This window comes from Hypanus sabinus, chromosome 11 (assembly GCF_030144855.1).
Source record: "Hypanus sabinus isolate sHypSab1 chromosome 11, sHypSab1.hap1, whole genome shotgun sequence".
Taxonomy (NCBI): Eukaryota; Metazoa; Chordata; class Chondrichthyes; order Myliobatiformes; family Dasyatidae; genus Hypanus; species Hypanus sabinus.
The window spans coordinates 53,831,118-53,857,618 of NC_082716.1; the positions used below are offsets into that span (position 1 = coordinate 53,831,118).

General features: G+C 41.9%; 1 protein-coding gene across 1 annotated transcript in view; it reads left to right on the top strand.

Moving 5' to 3' along the window:
* The window catches only part of negr1 (neuronal growth regulator 1), a 438,781-nt gene that overhangs the window by 271,233 nt on the left and 141,047 nt on the right, over nt 1–26,501 (top strand). Inside the window, exon 2 of the mRNA XM_059984343.1 lies at nt 230–462. Coding sequence (XP_059840326.1) covers nt 230–462 — 233 coding nt within the window. The remainder of the gene's footprint in view (nt 1–229; nt 463–26,501) is intronic.

Genomic DNA, 26,501 nt, shown 5'->3' on the forward strand with positions numbered 1-26,501 from the left:
ATCCACTGTATTGCATAAAGGTTAAATGTGCTGTTCTGTTGAAAGAGATGAAATATCATTCTATATCTTACCAGACATTTTCTGGGATGAAGGGCTGAAGAAGTATTATTGCACAACTGAAATGTGACACTTCATGTTAATAATCATGAGATCTGTTAAAAAGGAAAACAAAATTCTCTATTTGAATTTATGGAAAATTAAATTCATTGATTTCTTTTGTTATTTATAGATGCTATCTTGAAGACGGTGCTTCAAAGGGCGCATGGTTGAACCGGTCCAGTATCATCTTTGCGGGGAACGACAAATGGTCTGTGGACCCACGTGTGTCAATCGTATCAGGCATTAAACAAGAATATAGTCTTCAGATTCAGAAGGTTGAAGTCACTGATGATGGCCCATATACCTGTTCAGTCCAGACACAATACAATCCCAAGACATTACAAATGCATTTGATAGTGCAAGGTAAGCCTTGTGAAAACATAGTGAGGGATGCAATAAAGCATTAATCCATCAGATATCAAAGAAAGAGCATGGACTTTACTAAGCCCTGTTATAGTTCAGTAACTTATTATACTGATTGTGTGTTAATGTCCTTTTTTAACTCAATTTTCTTCTCTTCTAATGCTGATGTCACATGATTTAAAAAAACACTTCCCTCTGGTACTGGAGCAAGAGCCCAATGTCTTCCTTCTTTGATATAAACACTTTAAAATACTAAGCGTTATTTGATCCTCACTCAGATCATCAGCAGTGTTCAGAGGATCACAAGCTCAAGGACATTGTTCCCTCCGGTGAAGGGCTGAGAAAGTAATGCTGCACAACTGAAATGGGAGATTCTTCATGTTAGAGCTGGTCCCTCACTGTGGCCAGCTCGAAAACTCAGATTGCTACTCCTAAGATTAACCAAATAAGTATGGTCTAATCTGAAATGAATACTGGGATAGATAAAATTCATTCTGAACAGTTCATTCGTAGCTGAGATTCACTTTAAAATAGCAAATAAAATTCTGTCAGATTATCTCTGAAGTTACAAATTTTAAAGGTGGTATAAAATATCTTTAATTTATGTAATATATTAATATATTCTTGAGTCATCCCAAATGGTTGTAAAACTAATAATTACTCTGTGACATATTAGAGTAATATGTTTGGTCACTGCCCAGGAAAGTATGGTAGAATTATGGTACTGTTGGAGTTTAAGCTCACAAAAGTGTAGATGTTCAAGTGTCTGAATCTGATACTTGATATCATTGTTACTTTGAATCCGCCAGGCAGTAGTTTTAATTTTAGCTATAATTTCTTTTGCATAGCAGTGACTATTCATACACAGTGTGAACCAAACATTGGTTTGCTTTAATGCAAGGAAACATTTCATTAGAATAGGTTTTAGTTATTGATTCTGTTATTTTTGTATTTCAATGCAATTAATACAATCATGCATATTATCCACTATACTTAATTTCCAGAAAGCAAAGGTAAATATCTTCCATGATAATATGGAAAATGCAGGGCCATGAGATCTAATTTTTTGCAATAGATATATGTCCATGGTTTTATCACTTAAAAGCTACACAGGCTTTAAAAAGAGACATTGCCTAGAAAAAGAGCCATTTGTACATTTTTTCATATATTTTAGATCAAAAGTGTTTTGCATCTGATTTGAACTAAGTCCGCCCATTCCATGTTGAGATTGCTTCCTTTCAAAAATTAGCACTTTGTTTCATTTTCCAGACACAGAATAATTTCCCTATTATACTTTGTAAATGTGATAAGACATTCAAATTCTAGGGGCTGTTTTAATTATTCCATGACAAAAATTCCATCCTATTATTGCAACGTGTGACCTTTAAAAATAACTCAAATGGAATTCAAGTCACTCCCATGTTGCATTCATAGAAAAATGTCCATGTCACAGTTTTCCATTAGACAAAATTGCATATTCTAAGCATGTGCTGGGAAATATAAATTCTGGAAAAGTGAATTTTATTCCATAGTAAACTGTGAATCCTGAAAAGGTGAATTTCTGCATCTAAAGTGGCTGTAAGGTGAGGCTCGACTGCACATTACAGAAAAGGAAATGCATGTGAATTAATTAAATAGCAAAAAAAAACACAGATGTTGAAAATCTGAAATATATACAGAAATTCTGGGAACTCACATTAAATGAAGTAAATGCCTTTGTTTCCCACTCCACAGTTGCGGCCTGGCCTGCCAAGTATTTCCATCGTTATCTATTTAGATGTGTGAATAAAACTGAGAACTGAGAGCATTGTTTTCCTCTTTTAAAAATACATCCCTTGTAATTTTTAATAAATCCCTGCTGTAAATTGCAGACCCACCAGTGAATGCCATGGCAGCTGCCTATCTACAGAATGGCTGCCATCTGTGAAATACATCCACTGGGAGCAAACCACACAAATAGTTCTTTAAAGCAAGGACGTCCAACTTTCAATATTTTTGTGTGATTTCAGATTTGGCATTAAAGTTGTAAGAAGTGCCTAATTATCAAATAAAAACTGCCTGAATTTGAATTTCTAGGTAAAAAAAAATAAGGAATTTATTTGAATATCTTGAAGCACAGGTTTGGTCACATCTGAAGTATTGAGTTACAATGTGTTAAGAATGATGTAAAGTCTGTTAAAAGAGGGTGCAGAAAGATTTCCCAGAATAGTTCTCTTTAAAGCAAATGAATTTGAGTGGTGACTTCATGTAGTTGATCAGTCAATGTACTGATTAAAATAATCCATTTTCAATCTCTGAAAGGCCAATTACAGATGCCACTGATTTAATGTGGCTGGAATAAGAACCAGAGAAACCAGGAATAAAAATTATTTTATTTATACTGCCTACACAACAGTGAAGTAGATGCAATTGAAATTTGCCAAGTATTTGAAGGAAACAGGATTGCAGTGTATGGGGTATCTAGGGAGGGGTAGCACCTCTGATCGGGGGGGGGTCCTGCCAAGCCCTTTTTCAGGGCAGCTGGTCTACCTTTGGTCCCCACCTGTGGCTCCAAGTAGTGTAACATGCACAGCGGCCACACCCTGGTAAACCGTCTCAGCAGACGGGCCAAACCAGGTGAGGGTAGCTGACGGGTCTTCAACCCCCAGTGAGGTAGAGAATCTGTCTATCCCAGTGTGTGAATTCTAGCTTTGGCAGATTGAGCGGAGGAGACCGATTAATGGTCCAGCGGTCAAAAAGGCAGGCCAGAAGGTGCTGGTGGAGCCCTAAGAGCACAACGAGGCATTTAGATGTCCTGGTCATCCACTGCAAGAGGCGGTGATCTCTTTAACCTCACCTGGCAGCAGGCAAAGGCAAACCACTGCTGTAACCTGCCACGTACAGGATTTCCCAATATGTCAGAGCGGCGTGGAGGGAAATCGTCCGCCAATTGGAAATTCCAGGTGCGACGCAACGATGATGAAGATTGCAGTAATACTAGGATGGAACCAGGGAATAGGACTAATTGTTACACTTATAAGAAATTTGTAGATGCTCGAGAGTCCAACTGCCCTCCTGAAGTAAAATGATTCTGAGAAGCTTTAAGGCAATTACAGGTCATAAAAAATAGGAAAGAAAATAATCAATATCAAAGATAGACTTCATGACTCCAAGTTTGATTTTAAAAGCATAGAGATTTTAGGAGAACACGAACTCTGATTGAAAAAAAGTTGTTCAACTTTTCAAAGGTTATCCGTTGGACTGTGGCGACCCACTTTCTGTGCAGGCGAACCGGCTCACAAGTAGCCAGCGCATGGGAGCAGACTTTGGTAATGCACCTCTGACGTCATTTCCGCCCGGAAAGGGCGGGCGCTAGGAATTAAATGCCAGTGCTGCGAAGTTTGAATAAAGTAGTCTCCAAATGACTTACCGCCTGCGTGTCATTATTTCAGCGCTGTGTGTAGCACATCACTACTTTGGTGACTCCGACAGTCCAAACAGGATTTGGACCAAAGATGACCGACTCTTCATCTGTCCACGCAGTTTCGCTAAAACTGCCAACTTTCTGGAAGCTGCAACCATGTGTGTGGTTTAACCAGGCAGAAGCCTGTGGTGAACTACATATACCTGTCTGGACACGCCCCCCCCCCCCCCCCCCCCCGCTGACTGCTCCTGTGGCTCTTCCTACAGACCCCTGTATAAAGGCAATTGGAGGCATTGCTCCTCCCAGTCTCCAGGATGTCGTATGGTGATCTTTTGCTGCTGACTGCTCTCTTCCAGTGAATAAAAGCCTCACGTCTCCGAGAGTTATTGATGGTGCATCAAAAGCCCAGTTCCAGATTCAGCAGATATCCTCTGATTCCACGTGTTACTACCACGTGGTGAGCACCCTTGACCAGGAGACGGCCGCCCAGGTTGCGGATTTCATACAGTCGCCCCCAGAAGAAGGCAAATATGAAGCATTCAAAGCGCTGCTCATTGGGATCTTTGGCCTCTCACGGCGTGAGCGAGGTGCCTGCCTGCTTCACCTGGACGGTTTGGGAGACAGACGGCCGTCAGCATTGATGAACGAGATGCTGTCCCTGGCTGACAGACACAAGCCCTGCCTCATGTTCGAGCAAGCGTTCCTAGAGCAACTGCTCAAGGACATACATCTGTTGCTGGCTGACGCAGATTTCAGCGACCCCCGGAAGGTGGCGGCCCGGGCAGATATGCTATGGAAAGCCAAGAGGGAGAGCGTGGCATCCGTCAGTCAGATTACCAGGCCACGCACCCAACAGCGGACCAGATCAGGCCCGGCAGGGGGGCTCACACCACACAGAGGCAGGAGTGAGGAGGCCAGTGAACAGTGGTGTTTCTACCACCAGCGGTGGGGCACAAAAGCCCGCCCTTGTCGCCTGCCCTACAAGGGCCAGGGCCAGCTGCCACTAATGACTATGGCGGCTGGCCACCAGGACAGCCTCTTGTACGTCTGGGACAAACAGTTGCGACACAGCTTCTTGGTCGGCACCGGAGCGGAGATCAGCGTCTTGCCCCTGACGGGTTACGACACCCGCAACAGGAAGCCAGGACCCACCCTGAGGGCCACAAATGGCAGCATGCACAGTGCAGCTGCGGTTCGGCGTCAGCTGGTTCACGTGGGACTTCACACTGGCCGCGGTGGCCCAACCACTCCTGGGGGCGGACTTCTTGCGAGCTCACAGCCTGCTGGTCGACTTGCAAGGGAAAAGACTGGTATATGCCAAGACTTTCCAGACGTTCTCCCTGGGTGAAGCCAAGTTGCTGGCCCCACACCTGGACTCCATCATGCTGTCGGACAACAAATTCACCAGAATCCTGGCAGACTTTCCATCGATTCTGGCACCGCAGTTCACGTCAGCCATGCCCAGACACGGGGTACAGCACCACATCCTGATCCAGGGACCACCCCTCCACGCCCACGCACGAAGGCTCCCCCCGGAAAAGCTCCACCTGGCAAAGGAGGAGTTCAAGAGGATGGAGGAATTTGGGATTGTACGGAGGTCCAACAGCCCATGGGCCTCCCCCCTGCACATGGTGCCCAAAATAGCCGGGGGTTGGAGACCATGCGGCGACTACTGCAGACTGAATGAGGCTACCACTCCAGACCACTACCCCGTGCTGCACATACAGGACTTTGCAGCAAACCTGCATGGGGCACGAATCTTTTCCAAAGTAGACCTCGTCCGGGGATACTATCAAATCCCGGTGCACCCTGAAGACATCCCCAAAAGAGCACTCATCACCCCGTTCGGCTTATTCAAGTTCCTCCGAATGCCGATCGGCCTGAAGAATGCCGCACAGACGTTCCAGCAGCTAACGGACGTGGTGGGACGCGACCTGGACTTTGCGTTCATTTATTTGGACGACATCCTTATAGCCAGCAGTTGTTGTCAGGAGCATCTGTCCCACCTCCGCCAGCTCTACTCCCGCCTGAGTGATTTCGGCCTCACAATCAACCCAGCCAAATGCCAGTTCGGTCTCGATACCATCGACTTCCTGGGCCGCAGGATTACCAAAGACGGCGCAACACCTCTGCCTGCCAAGGTAGATACAATCCGCCACTTTGCCCGGCCCAACACGGTCAAAGGCCTACAGGAGTTCGTTGGTATGGTGAACTTCTAACACCGTTTCCTCCCCTCAGCAGCCCTTTATAAACCCTGATGTCGGGTAAAGGCAAGGACATTACTTGGGACAAGGAGGCCGCGGCCGCGGCCGCTTTCGTTAAAGCCAAGGAAGCTTTGGCAGATGCCGCGATGCTGGTGCACCCCAGAACGGACGTTCCGACCGCCCTCACGGTGGACGCATCCGACACAGCGGTCGGTGGGGTGCTGGAGCAGCTCATTGAGGGGCGCTGGCAACCTCTGACGTTCTTCAGCAAGCACCTACGACCACCCGAACTCAAGTACAGTGCTTTCGACCAGGAGCTGTTGGCACTTTATCTGTCAATCCGGCATTTCAGGTACTTCTTAGAAGGCAGGCCATTCACTGCGTTCACGGACCACAAACCGTTGACCTTCGCATTCATGAAGGTGTCCATTCCCTGGTCATCCCGTCAGCAGCGACATCTGTCCTACATCTCCAAGTACACGACAGACATCCAGCACGTCTCGGGAAAGGACAACGTCATGGTGGACGCACTCTCCAGACCAGCTGTCCAGGCCCTGTTCCTGGGGGTGGACTATGCAGCACTGGCGGAGGCGCAGCAGGCAGACGACGAGATGCCCAGCTACAGGACCACAGTCTCGGGTTTGCAGCTGCAGGACTTTCTTGTAGGCCCAGGTGATAGGACCCTCCTGTGCGACGTGGCTACTGGCCAACCTCGCCCCATCGTCCCGGCAGCATGGAGGCGGCGAGTTTTCAACTCCCTACATGGTTTGTCGCACCCATCTATCAGGACAACCATCTGGCTGGTCTCCAGCAAGTTTGCGTGGCACGGACTTCGCAAGCAGGTCAGTGAATGGGCCAGAACGTGCACGCAGTGCCAAACAGCCAAGGTGCAGCGGCACACTAAAGCCCCGCCGCAGCAGTTGAAACCCACGCACCAGAGGTTCGACCACATTCATGTGGATATCATGGGCCCCCTACCAGTGTCCTGAGGAGTGCGGTACCTCCTAACTATGGTTCACGAGGTGGCCAGAGGCGGTCCCGCTCACCGACACATCTACCGATTCCGGCGCCCGAGCACTGATCGCAATCTGGGTAGCACGGTTCGGGGTACCGGCCCACATTACCTCCGACAGAGGTGCCCAGTTCACCTCCACCCTGTGGTCGGCTGTGGCCAGCCTGTTGGGAACGCAGCTACACCACACAACTGCCTACCACCCACAGTCAGACAGACTGGTGGAACATTTCCACCGTCACTTGAAGTCAGCTCTCATGGCCTGCCTGAGAGGGCCTAACTGGGTGGACGAGCTTCCCTGGGTCCTGCTTGGAATTCATACAGTGCCCAAAGAGGATTTGCACGCCTCGTTGGCCAAGTTGGTGTACGGCGCGCCCCTGGCCGTCCCGGGAGAGTTCATACCAGCCCCAAGGGGGCAAGAGGAAGAACCTGCAGCAGTCCTGGACAGGCTATGTGAAAGGCTCGGCAACCTGGCCCCCGTACCAACTTCACAGCACGGATGGACCCCGACCCATTTACCCAAAGATCTGCAGAACTGTAAGTTTGTGCTTTTACGAAAGGGCGGACAACGGGCACCGCTACAGCGGCCGTACGAGGGGCCATTCAAGGTGATCAACAACAACGGGTCCACATACGTTCTGGACATTGGGGGGAAAGAGGAGGTTTTCACAGTGGACCGACTCAAACCAGCCCATGTCGACTTGGCGCAGACGGTCGAGGTTCAGGCACCGCGGCACAGAGGCAGACCTCCCAAACAGAGGCTGATCCAGACTGTGGACATTGGGGGGTGTATCGCCGGTTCTGGGGGGGGGGGGGGGTTATGTGGCGACCCACTTTCTGCGCAGGCGAACTGGCTCACAAATAGCCAGCGCACGGGGGCAGACTTTGGTAATGCACCTCTGACTTCATTTCCGCCCGGAGAGAGAGGGCGCTAGGGATTAAGTGCCAGCGCCGCGAAGTTTGAATAAACTAGTCTCGAAACGATTTACCAACTGCGTGTCGTTATTTCAGCGAGTGTGCAGCACATCGCTACAGGAGCAGAGATTTTGCAATGAATCTGAGTTATAATGCACTGAGGAGGAATGATAGTTAGCCAGCTATCATTAGCACTGAATTTAAGACAAGAAATCAACCACCTGTTGCTTATATAATCACAGAAGAGCCAAAATTGTTCTTGGAGAAGATGCTCACATGGGTACATTAGAAGACTTGATTTTCCTTTTGTGTCTTCCTGTGGTGTTGGTTTGATGTTGATTTCATCCTGGAGTTTCTTTTAAAGAATGCAATCAAATGCATCTGTTGTTCTCCCTTCCTTTTCCCTGTCAGAAATGCACTCTGATTTGAATTCAGTCAGAACCACTTAAGCATGGATTATTCATTGTTATTACAGTTTTTTTTGCACCTCTGTGCTCTTCTGTTTCAAGGTTTTGCTGTGTTAGATGGCAAGCTGCAGTATTCATTTGCATAGAACACAATTACCTTTCTTCTTTATTGGTTATATCAAATATAAATACTAAATTATGTATTAATTACCTGACTATCTTTAGTTGGAGGTTTGGAAATGTGGGAAGCCCACATATATGAAAATGTTAATCACATATTGGATGGCAGTAACTTCCACTGGGATACTGTAGCTATTTCTGAACAAAACAAGAAACAAATCACAATATGCTTACGTAGAATGTAGTTTGTAATTTTGGAATAGATTTGAAATGTGTAGACCACCATTGATGCAGAGAAAATATATTCAGCCACTTGAAATTTAGTAGCCAATTTAGCTGCTGTAGTATCTTAATTGTTGGTTTACTTTTTATTTTTGTAAACCTTATGTTGGGATGGAGCATTTGGAGCACAGGGAGAGACTGGATTGGGTTACTTGCTTTTCCCTGGAGCAGAAGAAGCCGAGATGGATGATAATTGAAGCACACAAATAATGAGGGCCGTGTGCAGGGTGAAAAGTAGCAAAGCATTTTGTTCCCTCCTTCTGAAGAGATGTCCGTTATATAGGTTTAAAGCGAGGGGCAGGGGGAATCGGAAGAAGAATTTTTAACATCCTGATGGTATATGAAACCTGATATACACTAGCTGAGGACTGGTGAAGGGAGATACCTTCATGATGTTTAAGAAGTGTTTAGATGAAGATGAAATGCAATGATGTGGAAGGCTATCAACTGAATGCTGGGAAATGAGATTAGTGTAGATAGATGCCTGGTGGCTGGCATGTATGTTCTAAATAAGGAGCCCAATTTAACTCCATGGTTTGATGAGCTTAGAAGTACCTTTATCCATCGCCTTTATGTGTGCATTTTCTGTACTGTAGCTCCTGCACAGTAACAAACTCCCAACCATCCTTCTCACTCCTAGTGACCACATTCTGCATTTTCTGAACCACAATTAGAGAAGACCTCAGCAACGCTAAAGACCTACACAGACCCAGCAAAGTCGATATGTACTCTTTGCCATGGTGATGAGGGTCACTCCCACGGGTGTAATGCTGCCTCTGGGGGTGTATTTTGAACTTTTTGGCATCCCTGAAGAGTTTTTGGCCAAGTTTTAAAACATTTTATCTATTCCCTTCTCAAACACCTTCTCATTAGCATTAAGCAGCTGTGATAGTCGCTGGCTGGTTAGTGCTACCGTTTGGGCAGCAGTTGCCTGCTGATGCCATATTGAGAGCTTTGGTTGAGTCTAGTTGGATTTTTCTCAACCATTCATGTCCAACAAGTGCTGGTCCTCCACTTTTCAATACATAAAGCTGCAACGGTTGGTTTTGCCCTCCATAAGTCACATACACCTTCATTTTGCCATTTGGGGATATTTTTCAACTGCGTGGGTCTTTAGCATCACTGAGGTCTTCTCTAATAGTAGCTTGGAAAACAGCCTGTTATCGTCAGCCTCTGAAATTATAGTCAAAACTGACCCTGTATCCAGCTCCATTTTCAGTTTTACACCAGACACATCTATTGTGATCCATGTGATTTTGTGATTTGCTTCAGTAATACTATACAGTTCTATACTATACAAAGCACACCTTTGTCAGATGCTGTGTTGTCTGATGGTGTTTCTCATTCGGTTACTGTACTTTTGCATAGTTTTCTGTTTGAAACTTTTCACCTGGTGTAGTTTTTCTCTTTGGTTGTGCTTTTGTTGGCCTTGCACACCCTCCCTATGTGACCTTGTCTGAAACACTTCTTGCAAACACTTTCTTTAAAACAACAGTCATTTGCATCATAGGAGGATTTGCCATATCAATAACATTTTTTGGCTTTTGGCACTATACAGGGGCACATTGTGCATTTCACATTCTAACCTCCTTTTCTGTAATTCTTCTGAATCCTTTGCTGTATTCTCTAATGATATTGCAATGGTCTGAGTTTTTGCTCGAGTTTCTGCATTGCAACTTAAACCAAGCATCTGCTGACTCGAGTGAAGAGTGTTCACAACTGAGAGACATCTGATTTAAAATTGTGAGTGTTTTGTTGTATGTTACTCTCAAAGTATTTTCCTTAGACCAAAAGCACAATAATTCTTCAAAGCACATTTCCTCCAAGCACAAACATAATTTATCAGGGAAGAATGTGTACATTCGGATCTATTTCAAATCAGTGTATGCTCACTGCTGACAGTAGAAATCTTAAATTCAAATATTGCAATGTCGGAGAATAAGTTATTTTGAAAATTAATGTGGTAATAGGAGTACCCTATTGCATTTCACAAACTCAGTGGATCAAATGGCCTTCTTTATGTCGTAAGAACGTGTGATATGTCAGATTGTTCTGTGCCATCCACAGTGTTACTTTAAGTACAGAAAAATATCATAAAAGTTGTTATTTTATTGCCAGAAAGATGCCTTGTAGTTTTATATAGATAAGATTTTAGAAACGTGTATAGAATTATATTTGACAGATAATACGTCTTTATAAATGAGCAATAGGTTTCAATTCATTGATTAGTTTGATGAAAATAATTGGTTGCAATCTAAAGGAGTGACCAGAAATGCATCAATTTAACAGTTGATAGCCTCTCATTACACTCTGACTTGAATAAATATGAATACAGAGAGCTGCACTTTAGCAAAATTAATGAAGAATACTGATGAGAACTTGTGCATCTGTTGATTATTTGTGGCATTAATTATTATAGAGTTTTACTACTGCAATCTTGGAACTTAAAGGAGTCACTAATTATTTTGACCTTTTATTGTTTCAGCCTTAAATGCAGTATATAAAATCATTGGTAGAATTTGCCTCAGGCAATCAAAATGAATTGAGTTTAGATTGAGGTAATGCACTCTAATTTCTCTATTTCTACAATCATACCCTATCATTAGACATCCAGCATCACAGAATAGTTGGAGGGTTTGTCTTTTCGCAAAATTTAATATGAAACACTGAATTTAAATCAACATGTTTATAGAGGCCATATCATGACAGAGTTCAGAATTGTACAGTGAGTAATGAGCTTGGAGTCTGCCTCATCTGAACATCCATCCCTTCATTTAAATATTTCTGAACATTTTAAAAAATGATGAATACAGAGTTTTCTTAGAAAATTTACTGAAAAGTGTATTATCCTCTTATCATTTCTGGATGGTGCTAAGAAACCATTCCTTTCCCCCCAAAAAATATAATTAATGATATGATCATTGTATAACCCTATTTTCAATCAATTCATTCCTTTTATATACTGGGTGCGGAATACATCACTTTTTCTTTCATATGTATTCCAAGGCCAAACTGCCTGAGGGGTTTTTGCATCGATTCCAACACCACAGGGCCTTAACTTGTTGCTTTTTCCCCACAGACCTTTGCTGCAGCTGCACTGAGTTTTCAGTGTCTCCCTTAATATGTAATCTTAGACCTTGAAAGGTTGTAATCCACAACATTTTAGTTGTGCAGAGTTTCTTGCTGTTTTAGACACATCAGGCAATGTATTTGCCTTCATGATAACCTTCCAGCAGCGGTTGATGTTTGTCTCTCTGTGGTTAGACAGATTAGGAGAATGGTCAAAGAAGTGGCAGTGGGATCCAGTGTTGGGAAGTGTACAGTCATGCACTGTGGTAGAAGAAATGAAAAGGTAGACTATTTTCTAAATGGAAAGAAAATACAAAAATCTGAGGTTCAAAGGGATTTGGGAGTCCTTGTGCAGGATTCCCAAAAGGTTAATGTGGAGAGGAAGACAAATGCAAAGTTAGCATTCATTTCAAGAGGACTAGAATAAATTTTTTAATTTTTAATTTTTGAATTAAAGTTTCTATCTCATTAGGTTTCGGCAATTTATCTCTTAAAAAATTTATTTCTTGTATGTGTAGTTTGATTCAAAAACAGGTAATTAAACAAGGAATTCATAAGTCAAGACAAAAATGGGAAACTGATTTGAATATTAAAATTGAAGAAACAAGTTGGTCAAGACTATATCTTGACAGTATGACAAATACAACAAATGTCCGGTTAAGATCAGCGCAATATAATTTTTTACGTCAATTATATATTACACCACAAAAAATAAATAAATTAAACCCAAATTTATCTGATCAATATTTCTGATGTAATCAAGAAATTGGTATTTTTTTACACTCTACTTGGTCTTGTTTTAAAATTCAACCTTTTTGGACAAATTTAAGAATTTTATTGGAACACAACTTCCACATAATCCAACATTATTTTTACTAGGCAGTATTGAAGGGATAAAACCTAAATCCAAACTGAATAAATATCAGAAAGAATTCATAAAAATTGCATTGACAGTAGCCAAAAAGGCTATTGCAGTTACTTGGAAATCGGATTCATACTTAAGTACAGATCGTTGGAAGAAAGAAATTTTTAGCTGCATTCCACTTGAAAAAATTAATTATAATTTAAGAGATAAATATGAAATATTTCTGAAAATTTGGAGCCCTTATTTACAAAAGATAGGATTAAATATATAGGTGCTCTGAAGATAAAATTATTGGTTATCTGGGGAAATAAATAAATATATATACTAAAGCTATTATGAACTCCATGGAGCATGTGGGGATCTTCCAATATCCAGGCATTCTTTCTTTCCTTTTTCTTCTCTTTTTTTTCTCTTTCTTTAGGGATATGTTAGGGGGGAGGGGTTAAGGGGAGGGAGGAAGGGTTGATAATTTTTTTTATAATTTTTTTTCCTTCTGTAACCTATTTGAAAATTCAATTTAAAAAATTTTAAAAAAAGAAAAAAGAGGACTAGAATATACAGTAAAAGCAAGGATGTAATGTTGAGACTTTATTAAACACTGGTGAGGCTTCACTTGGAGTATTTTGAGCAGTTTTGGGCCCCTTATCTTTGAAAGGACGTTCTGAAATGGGAGAGGGTTAACAGGAGGTTCACAAAAATGATTTCAGGATTTCAAATGATTTCAAAAATGATTTCAAAAATGGCTTGTCATATGAAGAGCATTTGATGACTCTGGGCCTGTATTCACTAGAATTCAGAAGAATAACCTAATTGAAACATATTGAATGGTGAAAAGCCTTAACAGAGTGGATGTAGAGAGGATGATTCCAATGGTGGGAGAGTCTAAGACCAGAGGACACACCTTCTGAATAGTGAAATGTCCTTTTAGAACAGAGATGAGAAGAAATTTCTATCACCAGAGAGAGGTGAATCTGTGGAATCTGTTGCCACAGGCAGCTGTGGACACCAAGTCTATATGTATAAGAAATCCCTTTTTATCAGCTGTTTCTAGAAACACAGCTCATTAGACCCTCGCTGACAGCCGCTGAACTCAGTGGTGAGAAAACCACCTTTCCCAGACTCCATAAGTCTAGTGTCAGCATGACATGGATTCCACCAAGACCAGGGAGATGGGATGTCTCCCCCACCCAAACCCTGATCTGTGCAACTACTGTATAAATACTGCCTTCTGCAATTAGCTGTCGGCAAGATATAGCAGATCGTATACCGCATACAATTGTAAAGAAAGTATATTTACAAATATCAGCTTTATTGAACAGTTAGTAGGAAAAAAGAGAAAAAAATAAGGGCCCATTACTGTTAACCCAGCCCAAATGTGCACATAAGTTGGAGCTCACCTTGAAGTTGTTTTTATCTCATGCAACCTCGGTCTGCGTGAAAGCTCACACCACCTTCCAAATGTCGCTCGAAATCCATCTTGAACAAATGGGCTCTTCCAGGGAAGTATTGGTCTCTGCCCAGCATTCTCTAGAAACCTTTTCCAATTCCACCACCCCGACTGGATGACACTACATTCCTAAGCATGAAAATCACAACCCCTTATCTTTAGCTCAAACCAGGATAGACTTCTCTCACAGAACAGCTAAACTAAAATACCTACACAATAGCAGTAAAAACATTAACCAGGGCATTGCATATATTTAAGGTAGAGGTTGATAGATTCTTAATTGGTAAAAACATGAAGGGATACGAGGGGGAAGGCAGGAGACTGGAGCGGAAAGAAAAAATGGATCAGCTGAATGAAATGCTGCAGTAGACGATGGGCCAAATGGCCTAATTCTGCTTCTATACCTGATGGTCTTATGATCTTACATCACACTGATATCTTCTGAAAACCTACTCTCCAAGCACTTGGCATTCTACATGTGGCACTTGGCATGATATCTCCTTAATTACTTCCCTCAATTCCCTTCCTTCACTAAAAAAGCCTTGGACACCAGCCTGACAAAGTATGTCATTATACAATACATTATTAAAGGCACTGCATGCTTTATTTATAATAGTGTCTAGTGTCAGTGCCCACCCAGGACTGATTCTCTGAAATGATAACACCATGAAATTTAAAGCATGCTGACCATCTCCGCCTCTGATCAGGACAGGCACGTGGATCTCTGGTTCAACGTATTGAACCTAGCTTACCATATGTTTGTATTATGGAATCAAAATTAATATTTCCTTTTTTTCTCTATTGTACATGAAAAATTGGTGATTAAATTACCAAGGTACTTTCCAACGTATGAACTCTTGATCAAGAGACAAGTTTGAAACCTATCACAACAGCTAGGAAATGCAAATTCAAGATAATAAATAAATCTGGCATAAAAAGCTGATGTCTGTAATGTGTCCATGACCAAATAGATTGTTGTAAGCACCCATATAGATCACAGTTATAATTCTTGAGGAAAGGAAATCTGTTCTCTAAGTCAGAAATCTATTAAGCACAGGACCAATATGTTCAGGCATAGAATACTGGTTCCCGCATTCTATAAACACAAGAGGTTTTGCAGATGCTGAATTTCCAGAGCAACACACACAAAATGCTGGAGGAACTCAGTAAGTCAGACAGCATCACTGGACAGGAATAGAGTGAAGGTGATCCCAATCACGATGAAGGGTCTCAAGCTGAAACATCAACTCTTTATTCCTGTCCATAGATGCTGTTTGATCTGCTGAGTCTTTCCAGCATTTGGTGTGTGTTGCCACATTCTATGACTGAATAGTGGAAGTTCCTCTTTGTCCAGTTATGAATTTCTCTCTGTCACCCAGCATTTGTTTTTTATCTGTGCTCTTACCTACTGCATCAGTGTAGAAAAGGTAACCCCATCTCCTTAAATTTCTGTCAGCATTGGAATTTGTCCTTTTAAGAGGAAAATACAGCATTTTTAAGAGTACAAGCTTATTTGAATAATCTGTTATAAAGATAGTTGGATATTCTCTGAATCCTTGGTGGATGAGCCGAGTAATCTGTGAACAGAGAGAGGAAGACAGCAGATAGAAAGAGACAGATAGCAATATAGTTATGGCAGTGAGCAGACTTGTGTCAGGAGATGGCATGACAATAAATGAGCATAAATAAGTCTGATGAAGCAATTATCAGGCATTAGAGGAGGAAAGAATGATCTCAATGTCCTGCTGTTTGGTTCCTGTATTGTGTACAGTTTAATATTTGTTATGCAATATGATTTGTATTGTGCTAGTTGCACTGGCCACCATATTCACCGTGTTTCAAAAAGCAGGAGCGTGTTTGGTGATGCTGCATGTGCATGTAGAACTGGCATATTCAGTTATCAACCAATTGTGATTTAACAATTTCTGCCAAGCTGGACCTCAACATGGAGACTCATACAAGGTAGATGCCTCTCACCTCCATGACTTCCCTCCTCCACCACCAACACTACTAGGTGTTATCAGGTAGCATCTATTGGGAACATGATGGTGGAAAATCGGTGACTCTGCTGTGACATTGCAGTATTATCTCATTGAATACTGAATGGGCTGTTAGTTTATCCATTATTATTAGTTCCCTTACACTAAATGTGATGACTCCTTAACTCTGATTCAGCATAACTTCATTTAGACTTTGGACTTACAATTCCTTTCCTCCACTGATTTACAATGTTATTACAATGATTTTTTTTCCTAACTGGCTATAATTTACGATTCTGGACTTAATAATCTCATCATAAAATCTTAGAAATAAAGTTGTAATATATTTGGATTATTCTTTCATATACTAACATTTGGCAAGCACTAAATTAATGGCAAAAAGTATTTAAGTGATATGTTTCTTGAAGGTAGGGATCCATCAGATAATGAACTCCTCCTTTATCAGGCAGCTTCAGTTATTGAGATAGGATGTTGTCAATGAAATACGATTTGCCTCACTTATGTCTCCATCAAGATAATGAAAGACATAGGAAAGGGATCCAAGTATTAACTTTGTGCTCCCCTTAACTAGAGTACTGAATTCAGGTTTATGTATTTTGCAACAACAGGGGCAAGGCTATAACCACTGGTGTGATTAAGATTATAAAACTCATAACGGTGTGTTTAACACAAACAAAATATCAGGCAAGATGAGGTTCATTTTACTGTAAGAAAGTTTCCCAACATGAAGTGCTTTAATAGAGTTCATAACTAACCATTTGAGGGAATTAAATTTGGGAAAGCTTCAATATTTCAAAATCAAAAGTGTGATTTTTAAAATCTAAAATAATACCTATTGTCCCTGGGAATAAGTGAAGATATAGGCAAAAATCAAAACTAAAAACAACATGACCAAAGAGGAGAAGTCTTTAACTTTTGGATCTCTACTGACCTTTTTTGTGCTGAATACCTAAAAAGTATCAGATATTGTTTGCCAACAGGACATCATCACATGAGCTGTTCTTTAAAGTGGAACCCCATTCAAATAAGGCAAGGAATTCATTGTACCATTTTGTGACATGGAAGTACTTCAGCCTAGAAATTTCTGAAAAACTAATGACACATATCTGTATTTATATTACCTCATCCAGCAGAATTGATTAATGTGAATTTAATCTCTATTGTTTTTAACTCTAAGTGAAAATCCATGGAGGCACTTAAGTGTTAGCTGTACGAAAGGCTTAGTTTATTTTCCATCTTCTGTCCAAGATGTGAACCATCCTTCTCCACTCTTTCTTTTGCTATCACTTACTACTGTTACGTATCCCGTAACTGGATAACTTACCAGCAAAGACAGAGAGGTCCGTTGAAGTCTGATGTCACTATTTTCAAATGTTTTTATTTATAAAGGGACACAAAAGTAAGGTTTTGTGTAAGGTTAATACATACATTCAGATAGTGCACATCGTCAACACTCAATCTAAAGCGCGGGTATAGTAATAATCATAATTAAGAAGTGAGCTCTACTGTTGTCTAGGGGTTAATAGATTGTCCGTTGGAAATATAAAAGTCACTCAGAAGTCTGCAGTCCTCAGCCTTTTGAAAATCGCGGGGTTTCATGTGGGGCGACCGAGAGAGAGAGAGAGATTGGGGAGAAGAGAAAGAACTTGCCGAGTCTTGATGAGGCTTCCGTGAAATCGGGGGGGGGGGGGGGTTCCTCTCCCCGATGTTAGTTAAAAGCGGTTTTCTGTGATTCCAGCCACAAATTCCAATCCCGGAATCTAACACACGTGGTTTCCTTCAGAATGGCTTCCCGCTGCTGCGGGAACACTCTCTCGTGTCTTCTTGGTGCGTCTGAGGGAGCTGTCCCCCTGAGACTCTCCTTTATACTTCCTCACGGGGTGGCAGGTGTCAATCAGGTTGGGATGATGCAATCTCTCTCTCAACCAGCCCACCTTGCCCGAGGGCTTTTCACGTGGTCTCCATGAGACAATAGTCGCTGTCGTCTTATTCTGCATCCCGGGTGGGATGTGCAATTTGGCACGTTTCTCTCTCTCTCTCTCACTTCCTGGGTCTACTGACCCCCCCCCCCCCCCCACCCTTGATGGGTGCTCTTGCGATTCTCACAAAGGAGGGGGCTGGGATCATAACACTACATCTCCAGTACTCAGAAAACCAAATCAAAATTTGCTGCCACAGGAACAACTGAAGAACTCACCTGCTCAAAATTTCTTTCTAATTTTTGATTATCCATTGTATGAAGAACTACTTCCTGATAACTATACTAAATTTGTCTCCGTTAACAATGTTTACTGACATATTTACTGCCATGACATGTTCCACATGCAAACAAAATAAGACTCTGACCTACATTAGGTGAGAAATGTGAAATTGAAAAAGGGATTTCCAGAGCTTGGTTCTAGGCAATAGGAAGTTTGGTTACCAAAATTTGATTCAGAAGTTGTATCCTACTACTAATGCAGTCCAAAGTGTGTGTTTGATCTTATATTCCCGGCAACCTTAAGTGACACAAATGAGTGGAATGTTCTATGGAGCAAAGAACTTGTATTTCCTGTCCACAGTTTCCACACCCCTAATAGTTCGAGCTGCAGCTGGAAGTATTCCTCCAGCATTTTGTATGTGTTACCCTAGAACTGCAGCTCCCGAAGCAGACTTAGCTTGATCCCCAAAGCCAGCCGTAATTTGATAGATGAGGCTTCACTGCTCAAACAAATACCTCACCAGTTCAATCATACTCCAGGTCTTAGGTGTTGTCAAGCAAAAATTGAATATCCGTGAATGTCTCTCACATTTACATAAAAAATATAACAATAAATTAGGCCATTTTTTAAAGATCATGCTTTAAAATTAAAATGCTTTAAAAATTAAATAATCAAACATCTTAATTGGGTTCGTTAACTCATTTCAAAAATATTTATTATCTATAATTGGACACCCCACCAGCTGTTCTTCTTCATTGAATTGAGTCACTAAATGAATCAGCAGATATATTTCACAATGAAGAGTTTAACATTAGAGCACAATTGTCAATTCACATATGTGTACAATGGTAAATCTGCTGGCACACTGTAAATGAGGGAAAATGTAATTAATTTGGAAGTGACAGTGTTTATCAGGAAGTTATGATTACTAGTTATCCCTGTGTATGCTATTTAGCACAGTGTTTCTTTCTGATACCAGAGGTTTTAGTTTTTTCTAGTCTTTAGCAGTGCCTCTAGTACCAGAATGAATTTCTTCTATTATAATGAGGAGATGAATATAAATAACCCAGATGCAACTTATTAGCGTGCTGTAGGTCTTTGAATAATCCTAGGCAAATCAACTTTGGTAAAATAACACTGATTAACTGCAGCATGCTTCTAGTTTCAATTTGAAAGAAATTCTGTCTCTGTAGATGGCCTTGACTGGATGTGTCATCTGGACAACCTTGGCCTCCGCTGTATCACTTGTATCCCTTTGTTCTTCCCTGCCCTGCCTCTCCCAGGAATAAAAAAAACACCTGTTTTCACAGTTTCCCAGTTCTGGTGAAGGATCACTGACCTGAAACTTAAATTCTGATTCTCACTCAGGTGTTGTCTGACCTCTAGCATCTATAGTTTTATAGTGGTTTGTTTCTTAGAAGTTCACAAAGGTATTGTTACATTTTAAAGAGAAAGTTATAATAATTGCCAATAGATTTTGCAATCACTTATTATTTGTAACTAATTGTTTAACCATTTGGAAATATGACTAATGCCTTGTCTCAAGTTATGTACTTGTTGTGTATCATTGGAAGGGAAACTGACAGCTACTTTTCTCAAGTAGAACTTCAGTTATTTGTGAGCTAAATTGGTCAATACTTTATTCTTTCTGAGGTATGTGCAGCCTCTATGAACTTTTTAATTAAACTATAAAAAAGAGGAGCTTGGAAATGGTAGATAGAGAACTAATTCAGATACAGATGCATTCTAGTCTTTGCTGCCAGTCACAAATCACATCAGGAGTACCAAATCTGAAAATAATTCCTTAAAATTAATTTGTAATGGTTCTTTTTGCAGTCCAACTTTGACCACTAAACTTATGTGAGACTGCCTTCAAATGGCAACATTCAAAGCACTATTTGAATTTACTGCTTCAAATTAGAATGCAGGGCTACCTATGAGAATGTTTTTTAATTGGGTGTGAAAATTTTAGAAAAGAGACATATCAAGTAGCCAAAGCTGCACCAAGAATATCATGCCTGGCTGTCATCCCCTCTGCACCTTATCTGCAGACACATATAGATTTATTTGTTTTCCTCAAGAAAAATAATTGGTGAAGGCTGCTTTTACCCTTTGATACTATGAGAATGTTTATTTATGCAATGCAACTTGCATCTAATTTCCACAAAGTTAGCACTGTAAAGACTAGGATCTCCATGTCAATTTTGAGGTGACTGATGAAGTCAATGTAGATGACGCTGACTTTACCCAGAGATGGAACAGGAAATGCCTGAAGAGTTGAGTGGGCAGTCAGGTGTGCTCTTTCCACTGATTATGTTGGGTTTCTATGTGCTCCTGGGGCATGAACTTGGAAGTTCTCAGTTCCTTTGCCACTAAGAATAGACATGGTGCAGGGATAATGGAGGTGTTGCATTTTTCAATGAAGTTTTGAGGAGATCTTTGAATCTTTTCCCATGTCTACCTCATAATTGTTACTCACAACAGAGCACAGAACAGAGTGTCTGTTGCCGACACGCAAGCATGCAAATATCATGACCTGTCCAGAGAAGCTGGATGAGGTCATTTAGACTCAATGCTAAATATATTTGTAGAGCAGACTGACTGTAGATGGGACACATTTTCAAAGATAGCACTGGTGTTATCTCTGTCGTGCTTTGAGCTACCTTCTGCAGATAGTCCAAATTTCAGAATCATTCTGGAGGATGAAGATTACAGCTGCTATTTGTCCATGAGTTTTGCATGAAGCTTGTAGATTTGACTTTCAAACACTATATTCCTCTGATGACTTAAAGCAGTGATGAATTTTATCAATAACATCTGCCTTACCTTTGCTAAAGTGTACCTCCTAAGATAGTTCATATTGGTCTGCATATTAAAGGATCTTACTGTGAGTCTCTGTTGTCAGATGGTGGTGTTGTCCAGTGAGAGTAGGTTGGTCAACCATCTTTGTTATGCAAATATTGAATGCAAGGCACATCCTCTTGTTTGTTTCGGTGACTGAGTTGACTACACTGCTATGTGCTTTATCAGCATCTTACAGATTTCGTGCACTAAATACAAGGGTGGAATTTCATCATATGAGCTGAGGGTTTCCTAACCGGATCCTTGAGCATGAATGGAGCTGTACGGATGCTTTTAAATGTTTGTTGGTTGTTTAGACACATAGTGCTGAGAGGAATGAGCTGCTGTTCAACAGTAACAGTACAGGCCTTTCAGCAACAACTTTGTACTGTACCTTTGACCTACTCTAAGATCATTCTAACATTTTCCACCCACAAAGCGCTACATTTTTTTGTCCACGTGCTTACCTAAGAATCTTTTAATGTATCTGCCAGTCTGCCTCCACCACCAGGCCTGACAGTACTTTCCATGTACCCACCACTCTGTGTAGAAAAGCACACTTCTGACATCCCTTTATACTTCCCTCCAAACACCTCAAAATTACACCAGCTTGTATTACCCATTTCCACCCTGGGGGAAAGTCTCTGGCTATCCACTCCATCTATGCCTCTTATGGTCTAGTACACCTCTATCAAGTCACCTCCCATCCTCCTTCTCTCCAAAGAGAAGGGCCATAGCTCGCTCAACCATTCCTCAGTGGGCGTGCTTTATAATCCAGGCAGCATCCTGGTAAATCTGCTCTGTATGCTCTATAAAGCTTTCTCATCCTTCCTATAATGAGGCAACAGCACTTAACACCAAACTCCAACTGTCATCTAACCTAAGTTTTGTAGAGCTGCAAAATTACCTCATGACTCTTGAACTCATTCCCCTGATTAATGAAGACCAGCACACCATCTGCCTTCTTAACCACCCTATCAACATGCACTACAACTTCGAAGGATCTATATATGTGGGTCTCCAAGATCTCTCTGTCCCTCCACACTGTAAGTAATCCTGCCATTAACGTTGTATTCCGCCTTTAGATTTGATCTTCCAATGTGATTCACTTCACAGTTTTCCTGATTGAACTCCATCTGCCACTTCTCAGCCCAGCTCTGCATCCTATCAACACCCCATATAACCTACAACAAACTTCTACACCACTAACCTTTGTGCCATATGCAAATTTACTAACCCAGCCTTGCAAGTCATTTATAAAATTCACAAAGAGCTGGGGCCACAGGTCAGATCCTCACAGAACAGCTCTGGTCACCAACCTTTAGGCAACATTTCTACCCTCTGCCTTCTGTGGGCAAGCCACTTCTGAATCCATGAAGCCATGTTTTTCTGGATCCCATGTCTCAGACTTTCTGAATAAGCCTAGCATGGGAAACCTCATCAAGTGCCTTACTAAAATCTGTACACACCACGTCCTCTGCTTTGCCTCATCAGTTTGTTTTGTCACATCCTCAAAGAATTCAATCAGGCTGTGGAGCCACAACCTGCCCTTACAGAGCCATGTTGACTAGCCCTAATCAGAGAATGAGCCTCTAAATGCTTGTAAATCCTATCTCTAAGAATCCTCTCCAATAGTTTGCCCATCATGAAACAAAACACACTGATCTATAATTTTGTGTGTCATCATAATTCCTTTTCTTGAACAAAGGAATAACATATTCCACCCTCCAGTCTTCTGGTACGACTCCTGTGGCCTGTGAAGATGTAAAAATCTTTGCCAAATGTATAGCAGTTTCTTCCTTCAATTCCCATAGTAACCTGAAGTATATCCTGTCTAGCCCCAGGGGACTTAACTATCTTAAGGTTTTACAAAAGTTCCAGCACATCCTTTTTGTTAACACTGACATGTTCCAGCATATCAGCCTGTTTTACACTGACCTCACATTCATTAAGGTTCTTCTCACTGGTGAACACTGAAGCAAAGTATTCACTAAGGACCTTCCTTACATCGTCTGCCTTCAGACACATGTTTCTTCTTTTATCCCTGATTGATCCTACCATCACTCTACTCATCTTCCTGTTCTTCACGTACATATAGGATACCTTAGGGGTTTCCTTTATCCTACTCACCAAGGCATTCTCATGACCCCTTCTAGATCTCCTAAATCCATTATTAAGCTCCTTCCTGGCTGCGTAGTAACTCTTTAGAGCCCTGTCTGATCCTTGCTTCCAAAACCTGAAGCCAGCTTTTTCCTTCCTCTTGACTAGATGGTTCACTTCTTTTGTCAATTATGGTTCCGTCACCTTACCAACATTTCCCTGCTTCAATGCCACAAACCTATCTAGAATCCCATGTAAGTATTCCCTAAACAGCCTCTACATTTTTGTTGTGCATATTCCTGCGTAAATTTGTTCCCAGTTTATGTTCTCAAGTTCCTGCCTTATAACATCATAATTCACCTTCCCCCTCAATTGAACACTTTCCTATACCATCTGCTCCTATCCATGTCCAAAGCTATGCTAAAGATCGGGAAGTTGTGGTCATTGTTTTTCAAGTACTCACCCACCAAGAGATCTGACATCTAACCAAGTTCACTGCCTATTACCTGATCCAGTATGGGCTCTCCTCTAATCGACCTGTCTACATATTGTGTCAGGAATCCTTCCTGGACTCCTTAGAGAAATTGAAGTTATCCATGATAACAACCCTGCCATTTTTTTTTTGCATCTTTCCAAAGCCTGTCCTGATCTTTCCCTTAGTATCCTGTTGCTATAGGAAAGCAGGAGTGGGGAGGGGGTGAGTTGGGGGTGGGTGACATGATTGCCCCTTTCTGTTTCTGACAACCACCCACCCTGAGTCAGTAGATGATCCCTCCACAAATCTTCCCTTTTTGCAGCTGCGATACCAACCCTGATTAGATTAGATTAGATCCAACTTTATCGTCATGGTGCCGAGTACAGATACAAAGCCAAATGAAATGCAGTTAGCATCTAATGAGAAATGCAAAGAATCGTGTTATTTACAAAATAACTGAATAAAAAGTAAGTGCTACAGCACACAAATATAAAAGTACTGAGAGTACAATATGGGTGCAGTACTGGTTAGCGCTGTGATGTGAGGTTCAGCAGTGTCACAGCCTCAGGGAAGAAGCGCTTCCTGTGCCTGCTGGTGTGGGAGTGGAGGCTCCTGTAGCGCCTAACGGATGGGAGGAGAGTTAAAAATCCATGGTTAGAGTGAGATGCATCCTTGATAATGCTTTTCGCCCTGCCCAGGCTGTGTTTATAGATGTTCTCAATGGTGGGCAGTTTTCACCACACAGTAGTGTGCTTTGCGGTCCGATACAGGACAATTGCCACACCACACTGAGATGCATTTGGTGAGTATGCTCTTAATGGTACAGCGGTCCGTCACTACCCTGGGACAGAGGTGAGCTTTCTTGATGATCCGCAGGAAATAAAGGCGCTGTTGTGCCTTTTTGATCAGGGTGGAGGAGTTCAGGGACCAGGTGAGATCCTCAGAAATGTGGGCAGCAAGGAATTTGAAGCTTGATACACACTCCACTACAGCTCCATTAATGTAGATGGGGACGTGCATGTGGTTCCTAGCATGCCTGAAGTCCACAATGATCTCCTTGGTCTTCTGGGTGTTACGGGCCAGGTTGTTGTCAGCACATCACGCGGCCAGGTGCTGGACCTCGTCCCTGTAGGCCGTCTCATCATCCCCTCTGATCATGCCAATCACCATGGTGTCATCTGCGAACTTGATTATGGAGTTAGAACCATGTACAGGAATGTAGTCATAAGTGAAAAGGGAGTACAGAAGAGGGCTCAGCACACAGCCTTGAGGCACGCCGGTGTTCAGGGTGAGAGTGGAGGTGGAGAAGTTGTCTAACTTAACAGATTGGGGTCTGTTAGTCAGAAAGTCCAAGATCCAATTGCAGAGGGATGAGCTGATACCAAGCTGGCGAAGTTTGGCGATAAGCTTGGAGGGGGTCACAGTATTGAATGCCGAACTAAGGTCAATGAACAACATTCTGACATAAGAGTTGGGGCTGTCCAGATGGGTCAGGGAAGAGTGAAATGCCGTGGAGATGGCATCCTCTGTTGACCTGTTGGTGTAATAGGCAAATTGATGGGGGTCCAGGGTAGTGGGCAGACGGGATTTCAGATGTGATAGAACCAGTCACTCAAAGCAATTTGCAATAATGGGAGTGAATGCAACTGGGCAGAAGTCATTCAGTCATTCAGTCATTACAATGCCACTCTCCCACCTCATTTACCTCCCTCTCCATCCCTTTTGCAGCATCTATACCCCAGAACATTCAACAGCCATTCTTACCTTTGTGATAGCTCAGTCTCGGTAATAGCCTCAACATCATAGTTTCACATACTGATCCATTCACTAAGCTTATCATTGCCATTCTTGATACGTCTTGCATTAAAATAAGCACATTTCAACCCATCCAGCTGACTGCAATTATGCCTGTCTGTGCTCACAGTCTTTCTACACGGAGCATCTCCTTTACACCAACTGTTCCATCCTCTCTGTGTTTTAAACACAAAGATTCCTGTCTGGAATCTTTCTATTCCAGATATACAGTGAGAGAAAAGTGAATAATTTTATTTCATTCAAAGAAAATGATAATTTCCAAGAATATTACAAGTGTAGGAACAAATTGTTCCCAACTCTTCTGTCACTAGAAACCCTGATTTTGCAAAAGGCTGAGGATTAGTATAACTGAATCAAAGAACAATACTGAGGCTGCATGTGATACATTCTTCAAGTAATATCAATATTCTTTCCCTTGTCACCATTTATGTTCAAATTACATTAGCTACTACACCTTAAGGCCTCAACTTTGCTGATAGCATCTGACCCTGCACATCTTCAAGTGGTTAGTCCAGATAACACATAATTTTAAATGACTATTTCTCCAATTTCATTTCTGCCTGCAGCAGTGCAAATGTCCATACCTCCTTACCTTTAACATTGTTATCACTGCTATGGCCACATGATCAACCACTGGATTGGTTCCTGGTTGGCCATTCAGCTCTGGGACGTTTATACCCTGCTTCTCTGATGTTGTCATGTGTTCCTCCGCAATTGGCTGCTAAATGAAAGACTTTGCTTTTGATAAATTCATAAGCCCACATTCTCAGTAAATTGTTCTCATGTGAATTTTCAAACTGTTCTTCAATCAAGTTCTAGTTTGCTCAAACTGTAATTTTTGCTTATTTGTTTTTTTTTCTTTCAATTAACCACTTGTATTTAG